The 23,235-nt window shown below is 41.5% G+C and overlaps 1 protein-coding gene across 3 annotated transcripts; it reads right to left on the bottom strand.

Moving 5' to 3' along the window:
- Positions 1 to 950: 950 nt before the first annotated feature.
- frem1a (Fras1 related extracellular matrix 1a) lies at positions 951 to 21,555 on the bottom strand. 3 transcript variants are annotated; one of them, XM_061066247.1, is made up of 36 exons: positions 21,310 to 21,555; positions 20,231 to 20,325; positions 19,627 to 19,937; positions 19,218 to 19,414; positions 18,655 to 18,978; positions 18,454 to 18,562; positions 17,888 to 18,019; positions 16,977 to 17,321; positions 16,747 to 16,893; positions 15,523 to 15,715; positions 15,346 to 15,436; positions 15,087 to 15,254; positions 14,798 to 15,006; positions 14,064 to 14,157; positions 13,703 to 13,955; positions 12,332 to 12,535; positions 11,935 to 12,120; positions 11,426 to 11,622; positions 11,137 to 11,347; positions 9,388 to 9,532; positions 9,152 to 9,293; positions 7,706 to 7,901; positions 7,269 to 7,533; positions 6,631 to 7,048; positions 5,681 to 5,882; positions 5,455 to 5,599; positions 5,234 to 5,363; positions 5,004 to 5,076; positions 4,630 to 4,779; positions 4,245 to 4,450; positions 4,103 to 4,150; positions 3,841 to 4,014; positions 3,227 to 3,358; positions 2,610 to 2,725; positions 2,295 to 2,380; positions 951 to 1,559 (listed from the first exon to the last, which is right to left on the bottom strand). In XM_061066247.1, the coding sequence occupies exons 1-36, from the start codon at positions 21,553 to 21,555 to the stop codon at positions 1,357 to 1,359; spliced, it is 6,543 nt and encodes a 2,180-aa protein (XP_060922230.1). In that variant the 3' UTR covers positions 951 to 1,356. The 3 variants fall into 3 exon arrangements, with proteins under 3 accessions (XP_060922230.1, XP_060922229.1, XP_060922231.1); XM_061066246.1 differs by having other exon boundaries at positions 3,829 to 4,014; XM_061066248.1 differs by lacking the exon at positions 3,227 to 3,358 and having other exon boundaries at positions 2,610 to 2,707; positions 3,814 to 4,014.
- Between the last annotated feature and the right edge of the window lie 1,680 nt (positions 21,556 to 23,235).

Below are 23,235 nucleotides of genomic sequence, written 5' to 3' on the forward strand. Positions count from 1 at the left end.
ACAGCTCACATAAAAGGCCTCCTTTCATACCCATGCTGTAGATCACATGATGGGGATAATCACATTTCTGCCTAACCTTGTGGTTTGCAGGACCCACTGGCAAAGATCTAAATAACACTGATGGTGTGGAATTCTCAAAAGAAAGGGGGAAACCACACCAGCAGCAGCGTCTAGCTGGGGCTTTGAAACTAATGAAGATATATCAACATGGAGTGTAGCTTTACTGTACCAGACAAAAGTTGTTTTAGGGTTCATAGAGAGTGGCTAATTAGATTTGGATATGACATAATCTCTGTCATTAGAACTTATATTTGAAGCTGATTTTCACAAAGACATTTTCTTTTGATCACTTGCTATCAGCAAGTTGCTTCTCGGAGTCATCACAGATTTGTGTCTGTTGTCTGAAATCAAACTGTGTGAATTACATTTGATTCTTCCTGCCAGTTCTGTAAGAGTAATTTACTTCCACTCAATGATCCAACAGCTGATTATGCAAAATATTAGATTAGTGCTTAATTTACACAGATGATGCAATCTCAACTTTCATTATCTTATTTTCTTTGGCTTTGGATATTAAACACCTTCACGCTGTTTGTGTTTTTTGAGGAGAAACGTTTCACCCGCATGATAAAAGAAAGTAGTTGGCCTGTAAAAAGTGTGAATAAAAAGAAGGAATCTCAGCCCTCTACACTCAAGGCCCCAAAATATTGGCAGTTGATCCTAGTGGCTAATTCATCGTTAGACTTTAGATGATTGGGATCCAAGATTGTTCCCTCCCCTCCCTCCCCTCCCTAAAACCACTAGTAACGTGTACACAGAGTAGACATGGTATTTTCATTATTCAGCTTAAATACTGTTACAGTCGCTAACATGATTAAAGGCAACCTCATTATGTACAGTGTAAGCACAACATAAATTAAAAGTATAAACGTTTTTATAACTAGGTTTTGGACACTTCAGATACAAATTCAACAAACTCATGTGCAACAATGAGGCAACACCACAAACTAGTCGACAAATTTGTGAACCTGGGGCCCCTGTTGTTAATCCAGACTTGGTTGAGTCTGAAATAGTTAAAAGATGCTAAATACGTTTTTTAAATTGTCTTGTGAGCTTTACATATAGTATATGACAATACTTTCAGTGGTTAATGTGAATAAATGCTGTGTAAACAATGTCACATAGTGTAGCAGGTTACTTTTTAGACACAACAATTGTCACAATGTTCATAATAAATCATAGGGAGTTCCTGCAAAGATCCCACTGATCGTCATGTCAACGTCCTGAGAATGAGTTCTTCCTGCAACTCCGCTGAAACACCATAGTGAGCGGTTCATGGCTCTGATACTCTCACATTCAAGTCTTGACTGAACATACGAAGCGATGACCCCTGCTGGTTTTACAGTCTCGTATCTGCCACTTGGCTCTTCTCCACACCAGGATGCACTTTTTGCCTCCCTTCCTCTTTGACCTTGGGGGCGTTTTTCTCCAGTTGGTGTAGGTGACCGGCTCACCGCCGGCCCACTCCCAGCATCCTCGGCCTTCCCTGTCATTCAGACCTTATATAGTAAGAGCAAAAAGAAAAATATCTTGATATTGATTTTTCTAAAAGTTTCATGAATAACACTGTAGTCCTTCCATCACACTGCAAGAGCCAAATACTGAATCCAACCTTGCTTATCTATGTTTCACATGTAGGATTATACAAAGTTCTATACAAAGTTTTCCACCAGTAGGGGGGCTGTGGCTCAAGAGAGAGAGTGGTTTGTCCACTAACCAGAGGGTCGGTGTACCTAGTCTCCCATGTTCCGCGGGACTGAAGTTCCCTTGGGCAAGAAACTGAACCAAAAGCGCTCCAGACGGCTGATTTTAAAATACTGCAGTAACACGAGCAGCAAAGCGGGAATAGCAGCTAGTGACAGTGGACGTCTCAGATGAAAGGTGTGATAAGGATCAGTATCTGACTTAGTGATGCTCTGCTCCATTTATCTGCTGTGGTGATCCAAAACCATTGTAATGCCCTTGACTGTGAAACCGGAGGGGTTAATATGCAGTTGGCAGCCGGCTAAGATTATCAAAGCTTTCTAATCAGAGGAAATTTGGGTGAAAAAACACTTAATGGTGTTAATTTACCAGATTCTTAATTTACATGTTTAATAAACCTTTATGAGGAGCACTGATCACACAAACTGGACTTGATGTCTAAAATTTATAACCGTAAAATAACCAGTAGACATTTTGAAACAAACTTTAAACGGCAAAACCAGAGCAACACATCATAAAGAAATACATACCAATCCAAAATGGTTTCCTTCCACTGAAGTCCCACAACCAGTCCATGTCATCTTTAGACAGAACACTTGCTAGACATCCTTTATATCTGGGATAAAAAAGGAATAGGACAGCTGTGTTTTCTCTTTGAAGAGGTATTTGTAGTCAGGCAGGAGATTATACAGTCCTTGCATGTGAGCACTAATCAGAAGTGTGTACTCCATGGCCACGCTTTCTCTCTGACAATTTCTCTCTAGGTCTACTCATCCTTTAACAAACATATCTTGTGTGGTTGTGAGAACACACAGTCTGTGTTTGAGCTTCGTGTGGAAATGTACCTCTCCCTGCAGGCTTTGTTAGCTGTGCTCCAGGTGGCTTTGTGCTCAGTGCTGAGGGTATAGCACTGGCCACTATGAAAGGTCCAGCCCTGAGGACACTTCTGAGCTGCCACCATCTGTGTTACGAGACAAAGTACACAGCAAATCGGAATCATTTATTAAAATGACAATGCTAAGATATGACTTTAAATTCATCAACTTAAGGAAACAGAGGAAATAGACAGAGTGACAAATGAATCTCTCTGGAGCGCCGCAAGGTTCTATTCTTGATCCACAACCCTTTTCGGTCTTTATATGTTAACAAACTCAGTCATAAGGACAGTACTGGCTTTAATCACAGATGAATGCACTGACACAAATCTATGTAGCTGTTGCTCTTAATGATCTGATCCATCTTAATAATCTGGTCCACAATTTCAAAGAGAGAAAATTGCCCACAATTTACCGTTCAAATTCAAATTTCACAATGGACAAGAAATGTGGGTCTTAACTTTCCAGCCACATAATAAGTAACATAAGTAAAACAGTGAGACCTTTGCCTTATTCCACTGATTTTTGCCACTGATGCAAAGTGCAATTGCCAATTTTTTTTTCTTCATGTTGTGGAGCTGGAATACCTGATCAGTTGGTGCCCAGGGTTTCCAGGACACCCCGTTGCAGTGAAAGAGCTGATTAGTGGTTTGGTTGACATGGAGGAGTCCCATCAGTGCTGGCACACAGGGCTTGGGGATGAAGTTATCAGCTGAAGCCTATGCATACAAAAATTCAGTGTGGAGTAACAAATATTCATTTGAGTTGTAAGACATTGACTGCTGTTGGGGAAAACGACATATCACAGATTTGAAGGTGAAGTTCGGAATAAGGTCTCAATCTTCCTGGCTTGCTACCCATCTAACTGAGCTATATCCATGTCTCAAATGTCTTAAATCATTATAAAACCAACTGGTCCCAGCAACCACTAGCAAAACTGTGCGTATTCGTTTATAAAGTAATGGGGTAATGACACATAACTTGATTCTGGTTGGTGAGGACAAAATTAAACTGATTATTACCATCATTTGAAACAGAAATTGGTAAAAAGATTAATGAATGTCAAGCTGAAGGAGTTGAGGTAAAGAAAGACAGACTGTCAAGCTGACGCACTTGAAGGCACCATCAAGAGATTTTGTAAAAAGAGAACCGAGCTAATTTTCCAAAAAGCAGCGATGTTTTTACTCACATGTCCTTTAACCAGTTCCGTTTTCGGACGTTCTGAGATCTTTCTTTGAGGGCCCTGTTTAGATTCAGTTAGCGCTGCTGCCGCGTGCTGCTGTGTCCCTCTGCTAACAACCCGAATGTTTGCTTTTCTGCCCTTCCTTGATGGGGAGGTGTCATCCTCTACTTGCACTTGCATGATGCCATGATACTGGAATAAAGGCACATTTTGTTCACGACAGAATGAATTTTTGTTTTTCAAAACTTGAACGTTTTAGTAAGCTGTGTCTGCTGCTCACCGTGTAAACAATCTCTGTTCCATTGTGGAAAACTGAGGAAGGTGCAATCTGAAAGAAAAAACAAGAGTTAAAGGTTGGAGCTAATTTTGACTGAAAGAAATCAAATCTCATCCATTACTTATGGTTGAGAAAAGGTACTTACAGACTTTGGATTGCCCATAACTCTGAGTTTCTTTTTTGGGAGACTTGCAGGCCTGGAGATGCTGTCTCCACGGGCCCAGAGGACTGATTCGGTGCCTAAGGGAAGTTTTTCCAGTTTAATGGATCCATGCTGGGGGTAGGTGTCTGACCTAATCTCTTTTCCTCCAAGGAGAGGAGCCTCCTGATCCTGGTTCAGCCTGCACTGCCCTGTGGTGATAAAGTTTCCAGATAGTTAGAAAGATATCAATTACCTGAGCCTTTAGATTCACTACCTCTGTTGTATTTGTGGATTTGACCCATGGGCACTACAGTAAGTATTCAGCCTCAATATAAACTGGTGGATTGCTCCAGAATGGTGAAAATAAATAACTGGGGTTTAGTTGTACCTCTTCCAGAATCCCCGATGGTGACTTGAGCCATGTTGATGATGCCTATTGTTGTGGCTTCAGGGGAGATGAGAAGCACTTCAAACATTTCCTCAGCCTCCTCAAGGTAATCCTGAATGATCTCGATATGCCAGCTCCTCTTTGACACTCCTACAGAAACGGAAACATCACAGCTTTTTTTTCAAGAGTTGTCACAGGTAAACATTTACTCACAATCTACAAATGATAATCTGTACAGTTGCTATTTTCCCTTTCAGGCAATATTTGTTTTCAACTCGTGTGTCAGTTTTACAGGTGATCCCACCTTTAAAAAAAATAGTGACTGCTTACTTTAAAATGCATGGTGCAAGCTTTCTTTATTGAGCAGTACCTACCTGGATCCAACTGAATGAGGGAAGAAGGACTTATAAGGAAGTCTTTACCAGCTGTTGCAGTCACAGCCTTCACCTAAATAAAGACACATAATTCAAAAATATGTCATCAGGTAGCATAATAAATCCAAATCCTGCTCCTATAGCTTTAGTGATCAGTGCTCAAATTGAATATACTCATCAGGAGAAATAACACAACAGTTGGTCTGTTTCAACAACAAATGGCCGCAGACCTTGACAGTGATATATGATGACTCTGCCAAATTTCCTTTGCGGATGATGTCCAGCGAGACACCCCCTTGCTCCTCACATACAGAGAGCTGAGACAGAGACAGTTCCACGCTGGACCAGCTGAATTCCAGGCTGCAAAGATAAGATCAAGCACGGTGAGGATGACCCAGGTAATTCAATATATCATAGAATTAAGAGTCACATAGTTTCCTTCCCTCCTTACATGTGAGAGGGCCCTGTGTTCCCCAGAGGATCAGACACTGTAAACTCCAGACTGTCTGAGAGAGACTCCCTGTCTGGATTGATGATGTAGATGATGGTTCTCTTGTTCAGCTCCGCCTGAGAGAAGCTCTGTGGTACAAAGCCACCTGTCAACGGCAAAGAGAAGACTTGGCTTTTTTTTAAATTTAGCTTGAGTATAGACGGAAAAAGCCATTGTATTTTCCTACCTGTAGTCATGTTTTCTAGGTAACCAAAGTAGGGCGGGCGAACGATGGAGAATATCAGCTCTTCTTCTCTGCTGTCGATGTCGTGGGCCTTCAGCTCCCGAGATGACAGATAGATCCCATATCGTCCATCACCCAGAACCTCTGCCTTCCAAAGAGGGAGTAGCTTCACAACCTCCGGAGCAGACTTATCCAAAGGCTTGATCTGCAATGATGCAAGTGTGTTTTTAAATAAAATAGATATTGACTACGATGAATATCATAGCAAATGATAGCAAACGGTAATGCTAGTATTTGAGCATTACCGATTTTTGGACTACGATTCTGATTTGTGCCATCATAAAATTAAAAAATGATATTGTTGGAGATAAATATATAAAGCTTATAGTAAGTTCTGGCTCAGGTGAGCTCTGAAGCATCCTCTCTCTCCCTCCCTCTCTCTCTCTCTCTCCAAGTAGTATCTCTGACTCCAGAGCTGTAGGATCCAGGTCAGACTCTAATCAACAACGATTATAACAATTATTATTAGTATACTGTATATCTTTATTATTCTACTTCACTCACCTTTATCTATAATTTTTAAGGTCTCTACCTTACTCTGTGAAGTGCTTTGACCTAATGTTAGTTATGATTTGCTATACAAATAAAATGTAATTGAATCAAAAGAAAAGATTCATCCAATCCTCCCATTGGCTCACAGATTGCTCACAGATTGCACACCTCACATTTATATACATATACATAAAATTCTAAATATATATATCTATATAATAAATGTTAGGTGTGCAATCAGAGACCGTTTTTTTTAAACTTGGAACACATCATCTGTCACATGGTGGCAAAGAACAGCCAATGTGGCTTTGAGAGTTGTGTTACAATTACAGAGCCTCTAAATCCACAAAAGATCTCATCATATGATAATATGATAATGCGATAATGCCTTTATCACCCACCTGAATGGTGAAGAACACTGGTTCCAAATGTAACCGCCCATCCAGGAGGAAGCCTCGATTGGTGCTGTCAGAGGCCGTGAAGGCAAACCGGTCGATCTGTGACGGCCCTCCATCATGTTTATATGATACCTCCATCTCTTGTATGTGTCTGAGTGTGAAGTTTGATCCCGCAGTCAGGGTGGTGTCCACTAAAAGCAGCCTGCCATACTGTGGAGGCTGGAGGAGGGTGAAGGTCAGGAAGCTGGGTGGAGTGTCCGGGTCGGAAAGGGCCAGGCAGTCAGGACCCAGGATGATGGAGGAACCCTGGGGGACCGTAATGCCTTTGTTGGAGGAGAGAGATGGCAGAACTCTATCCACCATTTCAACTGTGACCTCAAAGCTTCCATTTCGGCTGGTCTTCCCATTACTCACAACAAACCTGTCAAAACATTTAACAGATCTCAATGAAATATTGAAATAGTCCAAATACAATTGTCTTATTTCACATCATGTTGTTATTCTTCAAGTAGATATGACCTCAGTCAAGCTGGCATGGTGTTATTGTTAGAAAGAAAGAAAAAAATCTGAATTGATCAAATTATTTTTATACTAGGCACTGGAAAAAAGCAAATATGGCAAATTTGGGCTTCTAAACTCACTGGAAGGTTTCTTTGTGTGCGTTTGCTCGATTGTCGTGCACATAAGCTACGAGGTTTGCTGCTATGTCCATCTGGCTGAAGGTGGAGATGGCCAGTCCAGGATGATTGATGTACTCTATGTGTCCCTGAGCAGGAGGGTTGGTGATGACATACATGAGCTCCTCTGGCTTTTCTGTGCCGTCTGTGGCCAACAGCACGTCTGTGGTGAGAATCAAGCGATCACCCCGACTGACGTTCGCTGGTTTTACAAAGATGGCAATATTTCCTGAAAGTCGTGGAAACATTGATAGGTTGCATTGAAATGATGATCACATCAGTATAAGTATACACCATGAAGGGCAAACACATTGGACTTGTGGCTTTGCACTCATGAGGATATCACAACAAGAAGAAAACTTGATCCAAACCCATGTCTAATGAGAACTGGCATCTAGTACCTTTCTCAAGATCTTTGACAGAGATATGGAAGTGCTGTGGTGGTGATTGATTCTTTCCGTCCAGCAAGTGGAAGACAAAGAAGTCCTGTGTTTTGGCAGCGTGCAGGCCTGTGTGCACATAGCGCAGAAGGTTCATGTCCACCATTTCCTGGGCGCAATTCTTTCCGGCTGTCAGCGTCACCCAGTCCTGACCCTCCTGAGAAGGGATAAGTCACAGTTAGGAGCCTCCCTGGTTCTCACCAAGGTTTACATTGGAAGGGTTACTGCATAATAAAGTAGCACATAGCAATGTCATGGGAATCAGGGCTGGGTTCTTTGAATAGTGGAATTATTCTTAACTGGAACACCGCTGCAATTTTTTTGCTTTAAGTTAGTGTATTCTGCTAGGGGTGCCAGACGAACTTAGCCCTGTCCACAACATTTTCGGTCGGGAAGTTCGGTCTGGAGTCGCTTCGTTGGGGAGAAATTAATCAAATTGTCAGGGCGGGCTTTATACGATAATGGACAGATGATCAACAGTTACGTAATCAACTACGTCATCAAAGAGCGCCTGGGTTGACTTTGTTTTCCACAAACATGCCTGCCGCTGGAGAACTGAGATGTATCGATGCTGCCATTGAGTCTGTTTTAGGAGACATCGACAGCGCATTCATTTTGAAAGAGGTACAGAGAAACTCGATCAAGGCATTTGTAGATCGAAAAGATGTTTTTGCCGTCCTTCCTACGGGATTCGGAAAAAGTTTAATTTATCAGCTGGCCCCGATGGTCGCGAAGAAGATGGGACGCTCAACATACGTCACATACTACGTTGCTCTGATTGGTTGTAGGTCTATCCAATTGAGCGAAGAGGCATTTTTTTTCCTGGTTAGGTTGAAACATGCCCCATAATCAAAGCCCAATGGAGTGGTCTCAGACTCATATTCTGACTAGAATTATGAGTATGACAGCGTCAGACTAGTCTTCTGCACTTTTCTACGTTAAATTAGATTCAACAGTTTAACACAGTTGGAAAAAGTTTAGTCAATTTATTCATGTCCAAGCTGCCATGGATTTTCCCTAAAGGCAAACTTGAGACATCATGTTCAAGAGGACAAAATCGTGTTTTTAGGTAACTCTGACCTTCACCTTTACGTAACCTTTGACCATCAATTTCATCTTTGAGTGTCAACTGGTCAAAATGTGAAGAAATTCACTCAAGGCGTTCTTGAGATATTGTGTTTCAATCAGAAAACATAATACTTCAGGCCACTGGCTGTCACCAGCACAGAGGCATACAAATGTATGTTTTTATAATTAAAATGTATGAATTTGCAGTGTAAAAACAATGAGACAATAGTCACTCAGAAGGACAAACCTATTAAGAATCGTCACCCCATTGTTTACAGAGGATTCTATATATTCTCATCACCCAGTCTCGCTTTTAAAACATAATGGCAATCCACTTACCTTAAGTTGAAGTAGTCCTTGGGTAGGAACACTCTCAAATATGTACATGACCTCAGAAGAGGGACTATCACCATCATGTGCAAACAGTGTTGCACTGGATATGAGCCTTGTTTCACCTGGCTCCACTTCCAGCCCGTTGTTCCTAATGGACACAAAATTGAGGTAAAAATTGTGTTTTTCTACAAGCAATTGCGTGATGGCTGACTTTGAATAGGAACTGAAGGTGTTAGTCCAACCTTATAGTCCGAGGCTCTTCATCATTGACTGGCAGAACTTTAACCATCACTTGTCTGTGGAGCTGGTGCCGGCCATCTGTCAACTGGATGGTAAAAGTGTCCTCCATATTCTCGGAGTCATCATGCATATACATCAGATCCATACCTGCAAGCCAGTGATGACAGATTTATTTGACTTTTTTGAATGATGTAATACTGAGGTGGAATGGTTCAACAAAGGTCTACAAGATGGAAAGCATTTTTACATGTTCAACATTGTTTGCGTGTTATCAGACAAAAAACTCAAATACTCAGTGATGACCTCAATAAACTTTCTCTGTTAATTTGTAGCCCTTAAACTTTAAAGATCAAAAGTTTTATAAAGTGATTTCAGATTTGTGATCATAGCTTACATTTCACCGTAAAATTTCACTTTTGTTTGTCACTTTTAACAACTCTACCGGCAACTATCAGCGTTTCTTTACACATCATATCAAGAACTTTATTCATGGTTCTGACAATGTTGCTCTTAGCTGGATAAGAAAACCCAGACTTAACTGAGACAGTTGATAACCAGCTACATAGAACAGCCCCACCCACCCTGATGATTACAAAGCTGCTCCAGTGAGAGGACAATGAGCAACTGTTCTCACCAGCTGAGTACCACTCCATGTCTAATGACCCACTGATAGTCTAGCGTGAACATCAGTGGGTGCTTCTTTCATATGTGGCAGTTTACAATGTGAAACTTGTATCATCTCTCAAATCAAATTAACCCTAACCCTAATGCTCGAAGTTTATTGTCACATGCACCAAATACCAGCATCATCAGAGCAGTGAAATTCCTAGGATCTCTCACAGGAAAGCAGTGGTAGCACTAATTACTGCAAGACCAAGGCCCTGTCCCAATTCCTCTCCCTTAGCCCTACCCTAAATATGAGGTGCCCTTCCCTGGGAGTGTCCCGTTCCAAGAGAGGGCTAGAAAATCGTCCCATAGGAATTAGGACACCACTAGCTACTATCAGCAGCCAACAAATCAGTCATTACAGGGACACATCTAATACTGCAGGACAGACAGGATAGATTGTGATATTGATTTTGATACACATTCAGTCAGCATGTTTACGGTTAGTTCAGTGTTACGTAGTCATGTCAATAGAAACTTCTGCCCTGCACTGAAAACATTATACACGAAAGGGGAATATTTTTTTTAACTTCATGTTCAGGACACGGGTGTACCGAACGTTACTCATTACTCCCTCAGACTGTTTAAACGCTAGTTTTGAAGGCCTGAATAGCGATTTATCGGAAACGCTTGTCACAGCGATTCAATCACATTTTCATTTGCTCCTTGATAAAAATAAGATATTCATGGTTATTTTGCAAGATTACATTCTTCCATTTCTAAACATTTTACCCGCAGCGGTCGCCATGTTGATTTACTTCATCCGTTCATCAAGCATTCTGGTATTTCAGTCTATCATTCGTTATTAGGGGGGTCCTGAGTACATTATGTTGAAGGGGTGTTAGAAGGGCTAATTGGTCACTACCCCTACACCACATATAGAAATGGAACAATCTTACTCCTTCACGATCACGTGCAAAACGAAAGGGTAGTAAGTGGTAGGACAAATGGGTTAATTGGGAGAGGGCACAACTCTGTCTCGGTGTTGGCAGTGATTTGGTCTAAGTTCAAACTGTGACTCAAAAACAGGGTCAAATTATGTACAAAACTGAAATGAAACTACAACACAGACTTGTAAAAAGTACCATTAGCCAGATCTGTCATCGTAAAGTCGACCACAGGTGAGTGGGGACTAGCCTCTCGTCTCTTGCTGACGGGCCTTTCACTGTTGTGGTCAATGATGCTGCCATGCTGAGGGGCTTTAACGATGCTGAACAGCAGGACGTTCCTCGGCACGTCCAGATCCGCTGCGTGCAGCACAGACGAGTCCAGCTGCTTAGTTTCTCCTTCTCGTACCTTATCACAGAAGCACATCAATCAATATTGGAATGTCTCCTGTTTGTTATCGTCTTCAGAAGTACTACGAAAACTTACTGTGATATTGCGAGCCACAAAGTCTGGGATCTCATCGTTTGTTGGAGTGATAATAATGTAGAAGGGCACATGCGCAGAACTGTGTTTCCCATCCGACACACAGAGCATGAACTGGTCAACTGTGGGCTCCATCCTCTGGTGTCTGGACTGTACATAGTTCACTTGACCGTCAATGATATCTTTGAATGAAAATGAGGCTGTGGAAAAGAGAACAGAAAAACACTTGAAACTTGAAAACGTTTATGTTTCATACATGTGATTACATTACATTACATGTCATTTAGCTGACGCTTTTGTCCAAAGCGACTTACATTTTTAGTACACTCAACATTTTTATGAGGCCCCATTCGGGGGTTCAGTATCTTGCCAAGGACACTTCGGCATGCAGATGGGGAAGAGTGGGGATTAAACCGGCAACCGTCTTGTTGGAGAACGCCCACTCTACCCCTTAGGCCAAACCGCCCCTATAGTGATAAAACTATACGGACACGGTATATCCTAATGCTTACCTATGCTTATGCCCGTGTTACTTTTCTCAAAGCCAGGACTTGGCAGGACATTTTCAATGTAACCAAACTGGGGTGGAGAAATCAGACTGACCACCAGGTCATCCAGGACCGTGTCCAAGTCAGAGGCCTTCAAATGAGAAGAAGTTATCGGGGCAGATCCACCTTCTTCCACCAAAAAGATGTCTCCTATGAACAAATAGGAAAGTTCTAAAACGTCATACCAGTATCCCTATCTTTGTACTTAGACATACAGCAGGTCAGTGTAATGTGGTCATTTGTCCAAATAAACACCTGCAGAGAAATAGTGGATAATGGTGTAACAGTGTACTGACATTTTTAGACTTCTTTACATTTATAAGCCATGTATATCATTTTAGTGGGAAAGAAAATGGCCCACCTGTTTCCAATGAAGGTGCTTGGCTGTCGACTGGAAACACCGTGATCTGGAGGTCGTACACAGGGAGGCTGTCCCGGAGCTGCGCTGTACCTCTGGTCCTGGTGGGATTTCCTCCCCCGCAGCACAGAGCAGAGTTTTCAGTTTCTCCATCCGAAATGACAAATGTGATGGTGTCATGGCGAGGAGTGAGACCAATCTCCAATCCTGAAACAACAACCGAGGCACTTTTAGAGAATCTCTGGATAACAACTGCAGCAGATCTATTGAACTTTCAACCTTTCTAAAACAATCAGGGGAGGGTTTCTAACATGCTGGGCCCAACCGGCCGGTGGTCACAAGTTTTTAATATTAAATCAGCCGGCCTGGACCTCAGTGCTGCAGCTGACTACTTGTCGGCTCCCACAGGACGGATGTTGACACCAGGTCTGAACGGGACCCCAGCACAGAGTCACCTGACATGGCCTGACGTGCTTGAACAAACTACGGAGGCTGGTGTCAGCAAAACACGCTAAGATGTCTCAAAGGTCTTTAAGATATCCAGATTCTCTTTATGCCCAAAAAAAGATTAGTGTTCAAATAAAAAAGGCCTAATCTGAAAAGGGCTGTCCTAACCGTAATTTCAAATGCAACATTGTGTGCAAAAACTTGGCAGTTCAAAACTTTTTTACAAAATATATAGAACAAAACACTGTCTGAAAGTTCCCAATCCTCACCCTCCATTAAGTGGGTACAAGATTTATCAAACACTCCTGGTGCAGAGTGCTGGACCAAATATGCAAAAACAGTAACTTCATGACAGACAATGCCAACATATACAGAGAGAGAGAGAGAGAGACAGAGAGAGAGAGAGAGAGAGAGTGTGTGTATAACAGGTAAGCTTAGCCTAGCATGAGGACTTGAACCAGGGAAAACAACATGGCTCTGTTAGGGTTGTCAGCATCTGATCAAACAAAGCTTTAACTGTTTTACCAAGCTTTTAACTCTGTTCAGTACAGGAAGGGACAACTCATAGTTTATGGATAATTATAGATTGTTATGTTTACTCCAACAACATCATCTCTTCCATCTCTTCCGACTACACTTTGGCTAAGAAGATGATGGTCTAATAATCAAAACAAAAAAAATTGTTAAGTTGTACTTATATGCTGCTTATCTAGCACTCTGTAATATGGCTTTTTTGAAGCTAATGTACATACATGATTCTTGCTGTTCTGGGTTTTTGGCCTCATGGTTGAATGCACTTATTGGCTTTGGATAAAAGCATAAGCTAAATGATATGAAATGTAATGTAAAAGCATCGTAAACACTACTTAAGTGGATGACTGTGACCCTTAAAAAAGTGGTGATCTTAGTGCGACCGCTGCAGTCTACCTGTGTGTTTGTAGGTGATGATCCCAGCTGTGATATCTGCCTGGAGGAAGTGATCGATCACGACACTATTTCGTAGCACCACGCCGTGATACGGCTGCCGTGCAATCAAGAAGCCCAGGCTGCCGTTGTCGCTGTCTGCATCAGAAGCAAAGATGTACTCTGCTGTGATGGTGATCTCCTGACCCTCAGCGCAGTTGAGAACTGGTTTCAAACCAGCGACCAACACCGGGACCTCATCATTAATGGGCATTACCTGGAGAACACACGCAAGTCACTTCGGTGGAACAAATAAGGGTCCAATAGTGTGAAGCCATTTAGATCACTCTCTTCTTAAGGAACCCGCTTACATGGGAACAATTACCTTCACTTGCAGGATGAAACTGACGGAATTGCTTCCATCCGTTGCAGAGAGTTCAATGTTGTCCTCTACAGTTTCTGAGTTGTCATGATTGTAACTGTGCATAAAAAGAAATTCAAGTTAGGTCAGACATTCTGACAAAAGAAAGAAACAGTCAGAGTTCAAAGAATGAATTCATTCTTATAACAACAGTGACATTCTTAGACAATACATCATGATGGACATATATCATTTTTAATCCATTATGTTATTTAAGACATCACTTATCTTGTAAGGGGGAATAATGTTCTGATCAATATGAGCTTGAGATTGTCTCTTTAAAAAAGGTCCAGTGTGTAAGATTTAGGTGAAAGGGATCTATTGGCATCTAAATTGTACTAATTGTTGTTTCCTTACCCTAGAATGTACAGAGGCCACCATGTTGTTTTTTTTACAGTAGTTGAAACTGGACAAACTAAACATAGTTTTAGTTTTAATCACAACATGAAAGAGAACCTGTAGCAGCCTTCAGTTGTCATACAAACTCAAAAAGGTGTAGTCTGTTCAGTTTGGGCTATTGTGAAAAACATGGAGGCCTCCGTAGAGAGGACCCTCCTGATGTAAATATAAACAGGTACTGCTTCTGGCTAAATCAACTTGTAAGGGTAATAAGTGGGAATGAAGTTAGTGCTATTAAGATGATCCAATCTTTTAAATCCCATATGACATAAAGAAATGAATAAACCAGGATTTCTGACCTAACTTTAAAGCTTTTCACGTCTTGCATGGTGAATGCCTGGCCTTGTTGGAGCAGGAGGCCACCGAGTTGCAGGGCTCCATGCTGTGGTTCCTTTTGCAGCGCCACCCGCAGGGCGTCCTCCATAGAGTCCATATCTGAGAGCAGCAAGTGTTCAGGGCCAAGCCAGCACTCCCCTCCCTCATCTACAGTCAGAGCATTGGTGATGACCTGGAACAGAATATATCTGTACTTTTCTACACATCCACATGCAATGATCGAGACAAGAATGCTACAATTATCTCCTCCACCTGTGGTGGCTGGTTGTCTTCTGGTGTCACAGTGATGTTAAAGCAGATCCCAGTGACTGTTTTGCCCAGACGGTTAGTGACAGAGAGAACAAACTGGATGTGCTGGGGGTAAGGCCCGATGTCCATGATTGGAGGCATGTAGGCTACTTTCATGAAGTTCACTGCATGCTGGAAACAAGACAAAACATAATTCACTGAGTTTTTGATAAATCTTTCAACACATGTACATTTAATGTACTAAAAAAACTCAAAGCGTTACTTGCGTGAAGAGCCTCAGAACAGGTGCATTGGAGTCTTTGGTGAATTTGGGTATACTGTCCACCAGGAACAATCTCCCTGCGTCAGGAGTGCTGCACATCAAATCAGGAGCACAGTGTTTAGACAGAATAGTCCTCTGCAGTCTGGTGTATAGATTTAGTTTTTAGAGCATACAAACCTGTGAGGACCAATGTGGAAAGGCGGAGTAGTAACTGTGTATGTCAGCTCACTGTCAGGGGACTCCAGGTCTACAAAGTGAAGCTGTTGTCGTGTTATATGGACCACTTCTGTTTCTTTGTTCACAAGACACCGGCTGGCCCCAGGAACCTCTTTAGGTGGTTGGTCTGGAACAGCTTCTATGTGCACCAGCACTATCTGAAGACACAACAGTACAACTCTGTGACAGAATTCCACTGCACTTGACAATGAGTAAGAAAGTAGTTCTCGTTTTTTAGAGACGCGAGTGTGGCAATTTCCCATAGTTGGTAACTATTGGATTGATTGCCATGAAATTTGGTATCAACATTAATGGTCCCAAGAAGATGAATCACTAACAGTTTTGGTTTTGGATGCTACATATTTGGTTACCAGAGGAGGGAAGCTCAAAGCTTCACTGCGTCTATACTGTATGTACAGAGCAGCTAGCAAGGCTGTTCCTGCTAATGCTGAAATTGTACATACTGTGCATACATATATACATACAGCTTCGGACGCAAGCAGCTGCCGAGGTTAACGATAGCTTCATAAAATACTCAAAAATGAAATGCCCCATAGAGATGGCAGGAATGGCAATTGCTTAGTTTCAGCTGCTTGTGGGTTTTTAATGCTTGTGGAAATTGTTGATAGTGAAGAGAAGGTTACGCAAGTTGAAGAAAGACTCAAAAGTTGTCCATCCGTCTATCGATTGCTGAACTGTTCCTCAAACCCAAAGCTGAAGGTATGGCACACGATCCAGAGTGGGACTGCCTTTAACACAATGTGTAGCACATTCATCCCATTTGATCTAATTTAACAGAATACATTTTCAGGTAACTGTCACCAAATAAAGAAGAAAATAACCTAAGCTTAACCTAGCCCTGAGCTGCAGTATCAATTAATAATTATAATAAACAGTTTAATTCTTACACTGTGATGATTTGACATTTTTTGTAAACCTTGAGTTTTTTAAAAGGTGTGACGATAGCTATAATTCACAGGTGATAATTTCTTTAATGGAAGAGTATGAACATTTAAATGTAAGATTTCCATATAGTCAGTCTTTGCCATGAATGGTGAGTCAAAGTGTAAAATAGTTGGGTTAGGTGGTAAGATTAAATAAGGGAGAGTTTAGAGTTTACACAAGATATTTGATCAATTCCCCAATGCTGTCGTCATGTAGAATTTCATGTCGTGGTACTGTTACCCACCTGCGGCTCTGACAGGTTTGGGGGGTCATGGAAATCAGACAGCACCACCTCAAAAGAATCATCAAACACCTCATTTCCAAGGTGTCGATAGTAAACCAAGGACTGCGACAGGTCCCTCTGCAGAAAGTGGCTGACAGGGTAACCTGAATTAAAAGCAACACAAACATAACATGATATTATTAAAGAGAAAACAAACACAGCAAAAAATAAAACACATTTTCCTGACCTGTGAGCCCCGGTCCTGGGATTTTCATGACTTCTCCTGCCCGCGGCGGGCGGGTGATGTTAAATAGGATGTAGTCGTCACTTGAGTCCATGTCTGACGCCTGTAGGGTGGAGCCCATGAGCAGAGCTGTTTGGCCCTCAGACACCTCCAGCAGCATGTTGGTGATGAAGAAAGGAGGGCTGTCGTCCTTCGGCAGGATGTTGATGGGGAACTTGTGCCGGGTCTGATGGCGACCGTCGGTGATACGGAAGATAATGAAGTCTTTGGTTGAGTCACTGTCGTCATGGTGATAGCAAACCTCGCCTGCTCTGATATCGTTAACAGTGAACATGAAGCCTTTTCCACCTGGAGATGACATCAGACAACCATAAAAGCAGAAATTAAAAAATAAACATTTTGGACTTGTACATTGTACATGTACAAACAAATTTAAGGGATAGTTCACCGAAAAATTTAATTATTATCCACTCACGCCTATGCCAATGGATAGGTGGGTTAAGTGTTTGAGTCCACAGAGCACCTCTGGAGTCTCAGGGGTAAACAGCATTAGCTTAGCCCCTTCCGGTGGAGTTTTTTTCTTAGAAGGGGAGGACTTTTATACGAATGTCGGGGGGTTGCGAACACTTGGATGACACACAAGCAGTAGGGAGGCACGATTGTAGTCACGATTGACTTCAATTGGATTTGGATTAGGCTGCAATGCTGTTTACCACTGAAACTCCAGAAGTGTTGCATGGACTCCCTCCACTGGCATAGTGGTGAGTAAATATTGAATTATCATTTTTTCTGTGACCTATCCCTTTATTCTTTACAAAAACCAAAGTGTTAAAAACAGAGTCACAGCAGCTCTTAAAGAGATCTGCCATGCACCCAAGGTAAACAAATAAAAGTGGAGAGGTGTGATGTTGTACCTCTAACAGTGAGCCTTCCGTGCTGCAGACCGTCCACAGTGATGACACGAACAGCTTTCAGGTTGTCGTTGTCCACAATCTGGACCTGATCCCACGTTATAGGACGAGACTGACCCTCTAATAGGCTCAGACCTATGCAATGATTATTCATAAACAACAATATTTAGGTAAATATAGGATGCAACATGTGCCAAACTTAATTTTGAAGGATGCCTAAAAAAGAGAAATAGTTTAGAGTTCAGAGAACTTACTTTCTGCTGCTCTCTGCTGCTCAGGATATAAATGACTTAGCTTTTGTTTACAAAGATAGTAATTGTTTGTGGCACAATTTTTTGATTTTTTTCTACTTCCATATATCAATTCTGAAAGGTTTGAAGATAAACAAAACTGCAAACTTGTCATAACATCAAAACAATCAGCTAAAAGTTCAAATAAAGCTGCAAAGTAAGATTCTTGTTTGGTCACTATTAGTGACCCCTTTTGCATTACACATCTCTTATAAACTGTAAGTGTAAATGCAATCTGAGGTTTTAAATTTCATTGGCAATTCGAAAATGTCAACATACCCATGTTCCAGGAAACTCTGGGTGCATTCGTGTCTGCGTTCCTTACAGACACGTGAACAGTCATTGATGGGCTCTTCTCAAAGAAAAAATCGTGCACCTCAAATTCAATCTGTAGAGATGGTGACAGAACTTTTCAGGCTATAGACTATACCAAAATGATTGTTTATACACTGCACATAGTATTTGAAAGGGAAATGCTACCTCGTAATTCCTTCGTTGAGTATCAGAGGAGTTCGGAGGTTGATACCCGATGAGCATGTCATTGAGATCCAGCCATGTGAAGGAGGAGATTGGGCGGGTGTGATCGGACAGATGAGTGAGGAAGCCTTCGACAGGGGGTTTGGTGATGTTGAAAACCAAGAGCTGTTTGACAGTTTCCTCATCTTCAGCATCTATTGTAGCAGTGGAGAGTGGAGTGAGGATGAACTGGTCCACTTCCAGGATGAACATGGACATGAAGGATGGTTTCGGAGGCTGATTGGGCATTGCTCCAACTATCCGCACTGGAATCCAGATCTGTTCAGACTACTCCACCGTGTAAAGAGAAATAAACCACAAAACATTATACTTCAAAATACATATTCTGTTTTTCATCACATTAACCATATGGTTTTTATGTAATGCCACAAATAATCACCAAAAATAATAACCAAAGAAAATCAAAGACTGTCATAGCAGGTTTACTAATGTAGCCTGTCCAATTAAACTTCCTTACACCTACTGACATTTGAAAGTTGGCGCAGGCAGTAGAGGAGCCAAATTACCTTGTATATGCTTCCACTCCTTGAGTCCTTGAGGTCCAGTCGAATTGTGATATAATCTATATCTGGAGATGGAGGATCAATGTGCTGATACCGAAGTCCCATTAACAGGAAGTCATCACAGGGAATCTTGGTCATCTTAACCAGCTTCAGACCCTTTAGGCAGTCCTCGGTTTTACACGTCGCTCTGGCTTTATTATCTGAATAATGACAAACCCATACAGAGATAAGGTCAGACATCAATCTGTCCAAGCTTCGACTATGGTCTGTATTTATATAGAGACTTTAGCCTCTACTCTACAAGCTGCGGGCAGTTTAATACAAACATGTTTTGTATTGGTGAAATGTTTCCTTTTCACTTAAGCATAAACTGGGGATCGGGGATTTCCCATCATGCATTTTCATCGATTACCTAGTTGCTGACGTAAGGGAATGAAACTCTCTGGCTCGTCCCCTCTCTTGGTGGCTTTCTCTGGCTCTCCAGTGACCAGCTGGCCATGGGCTGGCAGGTGGGTGTCATGGCTGCTCAGATGGATGCTACACTCCAGACTAGACCTCCGCTCGTAGTGGAAGGACAGCGCGTTGCCATCGAGTGCTTCAGAGAGGCTGTAGAATTCAGGCACCTCCAAGGATTGAGGCCCAAGCTTTATAATGCTGCAATCAGGTTCCACAATTTCCACATGAAGGGTAAACACCTCCATGTGTGTCTCTGTCTCTGTGAACCTAGTCATAAAGATAAAGGGTGATCAAGAAGAAGAAGGAAAGAGTATATTTACCATCACATGGCTTTTCACCTGTTTGTGTGTGCGTGTGTGTGTGTGAGTGTGTGTGTGTGTGTGTGTGTGTGTGTGTGTGTGTGTGTGTGTGTGTGTGTGTGTGTGTGTGTGTGTGTGTGTGTGTGTGTGTGTGTACAGGTGTGAAGTTGAGACGATGAACACCCGAGTAATGAATACCCATGGGTTGGGAAATCAAAGTGTTGTCAGGTGTCACAGCTGGTGTCTCTAGTCTAGTTGTACCTGTACAGTCGAAGCTTGACAGTGTCCTCTTTTAACAGTGGGCATCCATTGTGGACATACTTCACCTCATCAGCCAGATAATGGCAATCAAAAACCTATGAAAAGAAAAGGAGAAATGTTAATGATCCAATATGAAGTGTGATTCAGGCCTATTGTATGTACGAGATCTGCCTGAATATTACATACTGAAGTATAATATGAACTTAAATTCTAATAGCGCCTTTTAACTGGCCAAAGGACACTTTACACATTTAAGGGACAAGGACGTGTTCCAGGAAAAATACAAGGTTGTGCACAGAAGTGAGAGGGCCTTTTGGACATAGTGTGTTACGTCAAGTCATATGCAGTTTTAAAAGGACGAGTTTTGAGTCATTTTCTGAATGTCCAGAGGAATGTGGCATTGCAGAGGGTAATGGCTTCTATGCTGAAAAAGTCTGGTGTTGGGGACAGTGACCAGTCTCGGGTCGAATGATCGCAGACTCCTGGACGGGGGTGTAGGGTTCATTCAGTAAAAGTAGTGAAACAGCAATATCGAAGTGAAGTCTGCTAACATCAGCTTACTTGAATCTAGTGGTAATTTGAATAAATGTCTGACAAAAACAGATATTTTTGTTCATCCAATAAAGCTTACTTACTATTTCTGTTACTATGTCTCTATAACTCTTAAAGTCATGTTTGATTCTGCTGCTGCTGTTTGATTCTGCTGCTGTCTCCTGGTACAACTGATCATTACAACAACCTAAAAACAAACTGCAAAAAGGCTCAAAATAACTGAATAGGGACTTGATCATTCACAATTAACTATTTCTCTAATTAATTATTTATTTATTTATTATTTTTTAATATACAACCGATGGCAAAATATAGATTTCGAAGGAACGTTTCTGAATCAGTGTTTTTAAAATGACTGAGACTTTGTCATCATTACAACACCAATAATATATGAAATGGTTAGCTACATGTTAGCTGTCAAACAGTGCTGTGGAAGTGTAATGCATGGCTTCAAACTACACAACCTTGTTTTACAACACATGACAAATTGCCTGGAACGTTTTATCTGGAAGAGGATTTTCCATTACCTGAGGCATGAGTTCTCCCACTCGCTGAGTTATGGGCTCGTTGAACACCAGCTCCACCTTGCACGCATCCTTCCGACGGGGAATATGGAACTGCAGGTCGCCCTCGTCAAGGTAGGCCGACTGACCCCGTTTCACCTTAAGACGCTTGTTGACTTTCACTAGGGAACCCTGGGAAGAGAAGGTCATTCCCAGCAGAAGCACTGCGAGCAATGTCCAGGCCTGTATTTGAGCCTGTGAAGCCATCATTGTCAGTCACTGCGGGGTCCTCAATGACTCCCAACAAAAGCAGGATTGCTTTCAGAAACAGGCTTAAGTTGAACAAGTGAGTTATTCCTCTCGAGAAGCTACATTTTCCTCTGGTTGAATGATGATTCAGCTTTTTTCACCTTTCAACATAAACCATCAGGATCTGTAAGGGAATAAAAAAGGTTTCAGTCCATTAGATTTCATAAATATATATTCAATACAGTACATGTTTACTACTGTCCCTCACTGGTTTCTGTAACATAATAAAAACTATAAAGTAGAGAAAAAGCATTGTTTTATAAAAGCAATAATAGCTGCATTAATTGATTGTATTGGCAACATTAAAGGTTCAGTGTGTAGAATTGAAGTTTCATGTTACAGCTGAGTACCTCTCCCCTCACCCGCCCCTTCCAAACATGACAGACAACCTGTGGAAACCTTCAGTTGTCATAAAAACTCAAAAGGTGTTTAGTAAAAAACATGGCGGCCTTCGTAGAGAGGACCCGCTCCCGATGTAGATATAAAGTATTTAAATAGAAAGGGCTAATTCTAGGGTATAGAAATAACAATTTGTACAATTTAGATAATTAAACACCAATTAAAACATCACTAGGATTATATTATATTCAATATAATTTAATTTGCCAAAAGATCCCCTTCACCGCAATCATACACACTGGACCTTTAACTTTGGACAGAGCAAGACAGGCTGTTTCCCCCTGTGTGCAGTCTTTATGCTAAGTAAGGCTAACCATGTCCCAACTGTAGTTAAAACACACAGGCATGAAATTTTATCAGAACGAAATTCTGTCTCAAATTAAGTCTCAAAACAAACCTCCATAAATGAATTATCTATCATATTACCAAATAATAATAATGATAATAATATAAACACCCGGCACTACAGGAAATGATATGATTAAACAAGACTATTATGTCTACCAGTAGAAAAATTAAGAAAATAAGTTCAGGAATAGAACACTACTGGTTTATGATAACTACCTGAAGGTGTATGGTTTTTGTAATTACATGACTATTTGAGTTTTAACCAGCTCCAGGCATGTTACAGATCTCTCATAAACTTTCTGACTTCAAAAGCTTGTCAGGAAGTATTTGCATTATTGTCTGTCCTTTGAGTAATGACAATCATTTATTTTCTTAGAATTTCAAGTCACCCCCAACATGGCCGACTGGTCTTAACTTGATTATTTAAAGCAGTGGGGGACAAAATTCCTATGAAAACATCTTTCAAACATTCTTTGAAATAACCTAAGGGCACCTTACATTTCTGAATAACAACAATAACAGTTCCCCAATCTTCCTTACTTCCCAACCAATTTGTTTTCAATTCAGTTTTCTGCTTCCCCCTTGGCTCAAAGAACCAATTACTCCTTTATCAGCAGGGATCAATGTCATCCTCTCTCCCCCGAGATCTCACCGAGGATGTGGGTTGGTGCTGTTTTGTGTTTTTAAAAATAGGCCTCAGATGTCATCCTGCCACATTCCTTCAACACTCTTCTAAAACGGCTACCCTCAGACCTCACACAGAAAGCACCTTGAACAGAAAAGCACCTTATAATCATCCTCTGCATGGGGGGAACATGTCACAGCTTGCATCCATGAACAATGCTTGTGTTGAGGGCGCTGAAAAGATCATGTTCAAGGAGCTGAGTGTAAAAA

This window comes from Limanda limanda, chromosome 22 (assembly GCF_963576545.1).
Source record: "Limanda limanda chromosome 22, fLimLim1.1, whole genome shotgun sequence".
Classification (NCBI taxonomy): domain Eukaryota; kingdom Metazoa; phylum Chordata; class Actinopteri; order Pleuronectiformes; family Pleuronectidae; genus Limanda; species Limanda limanda.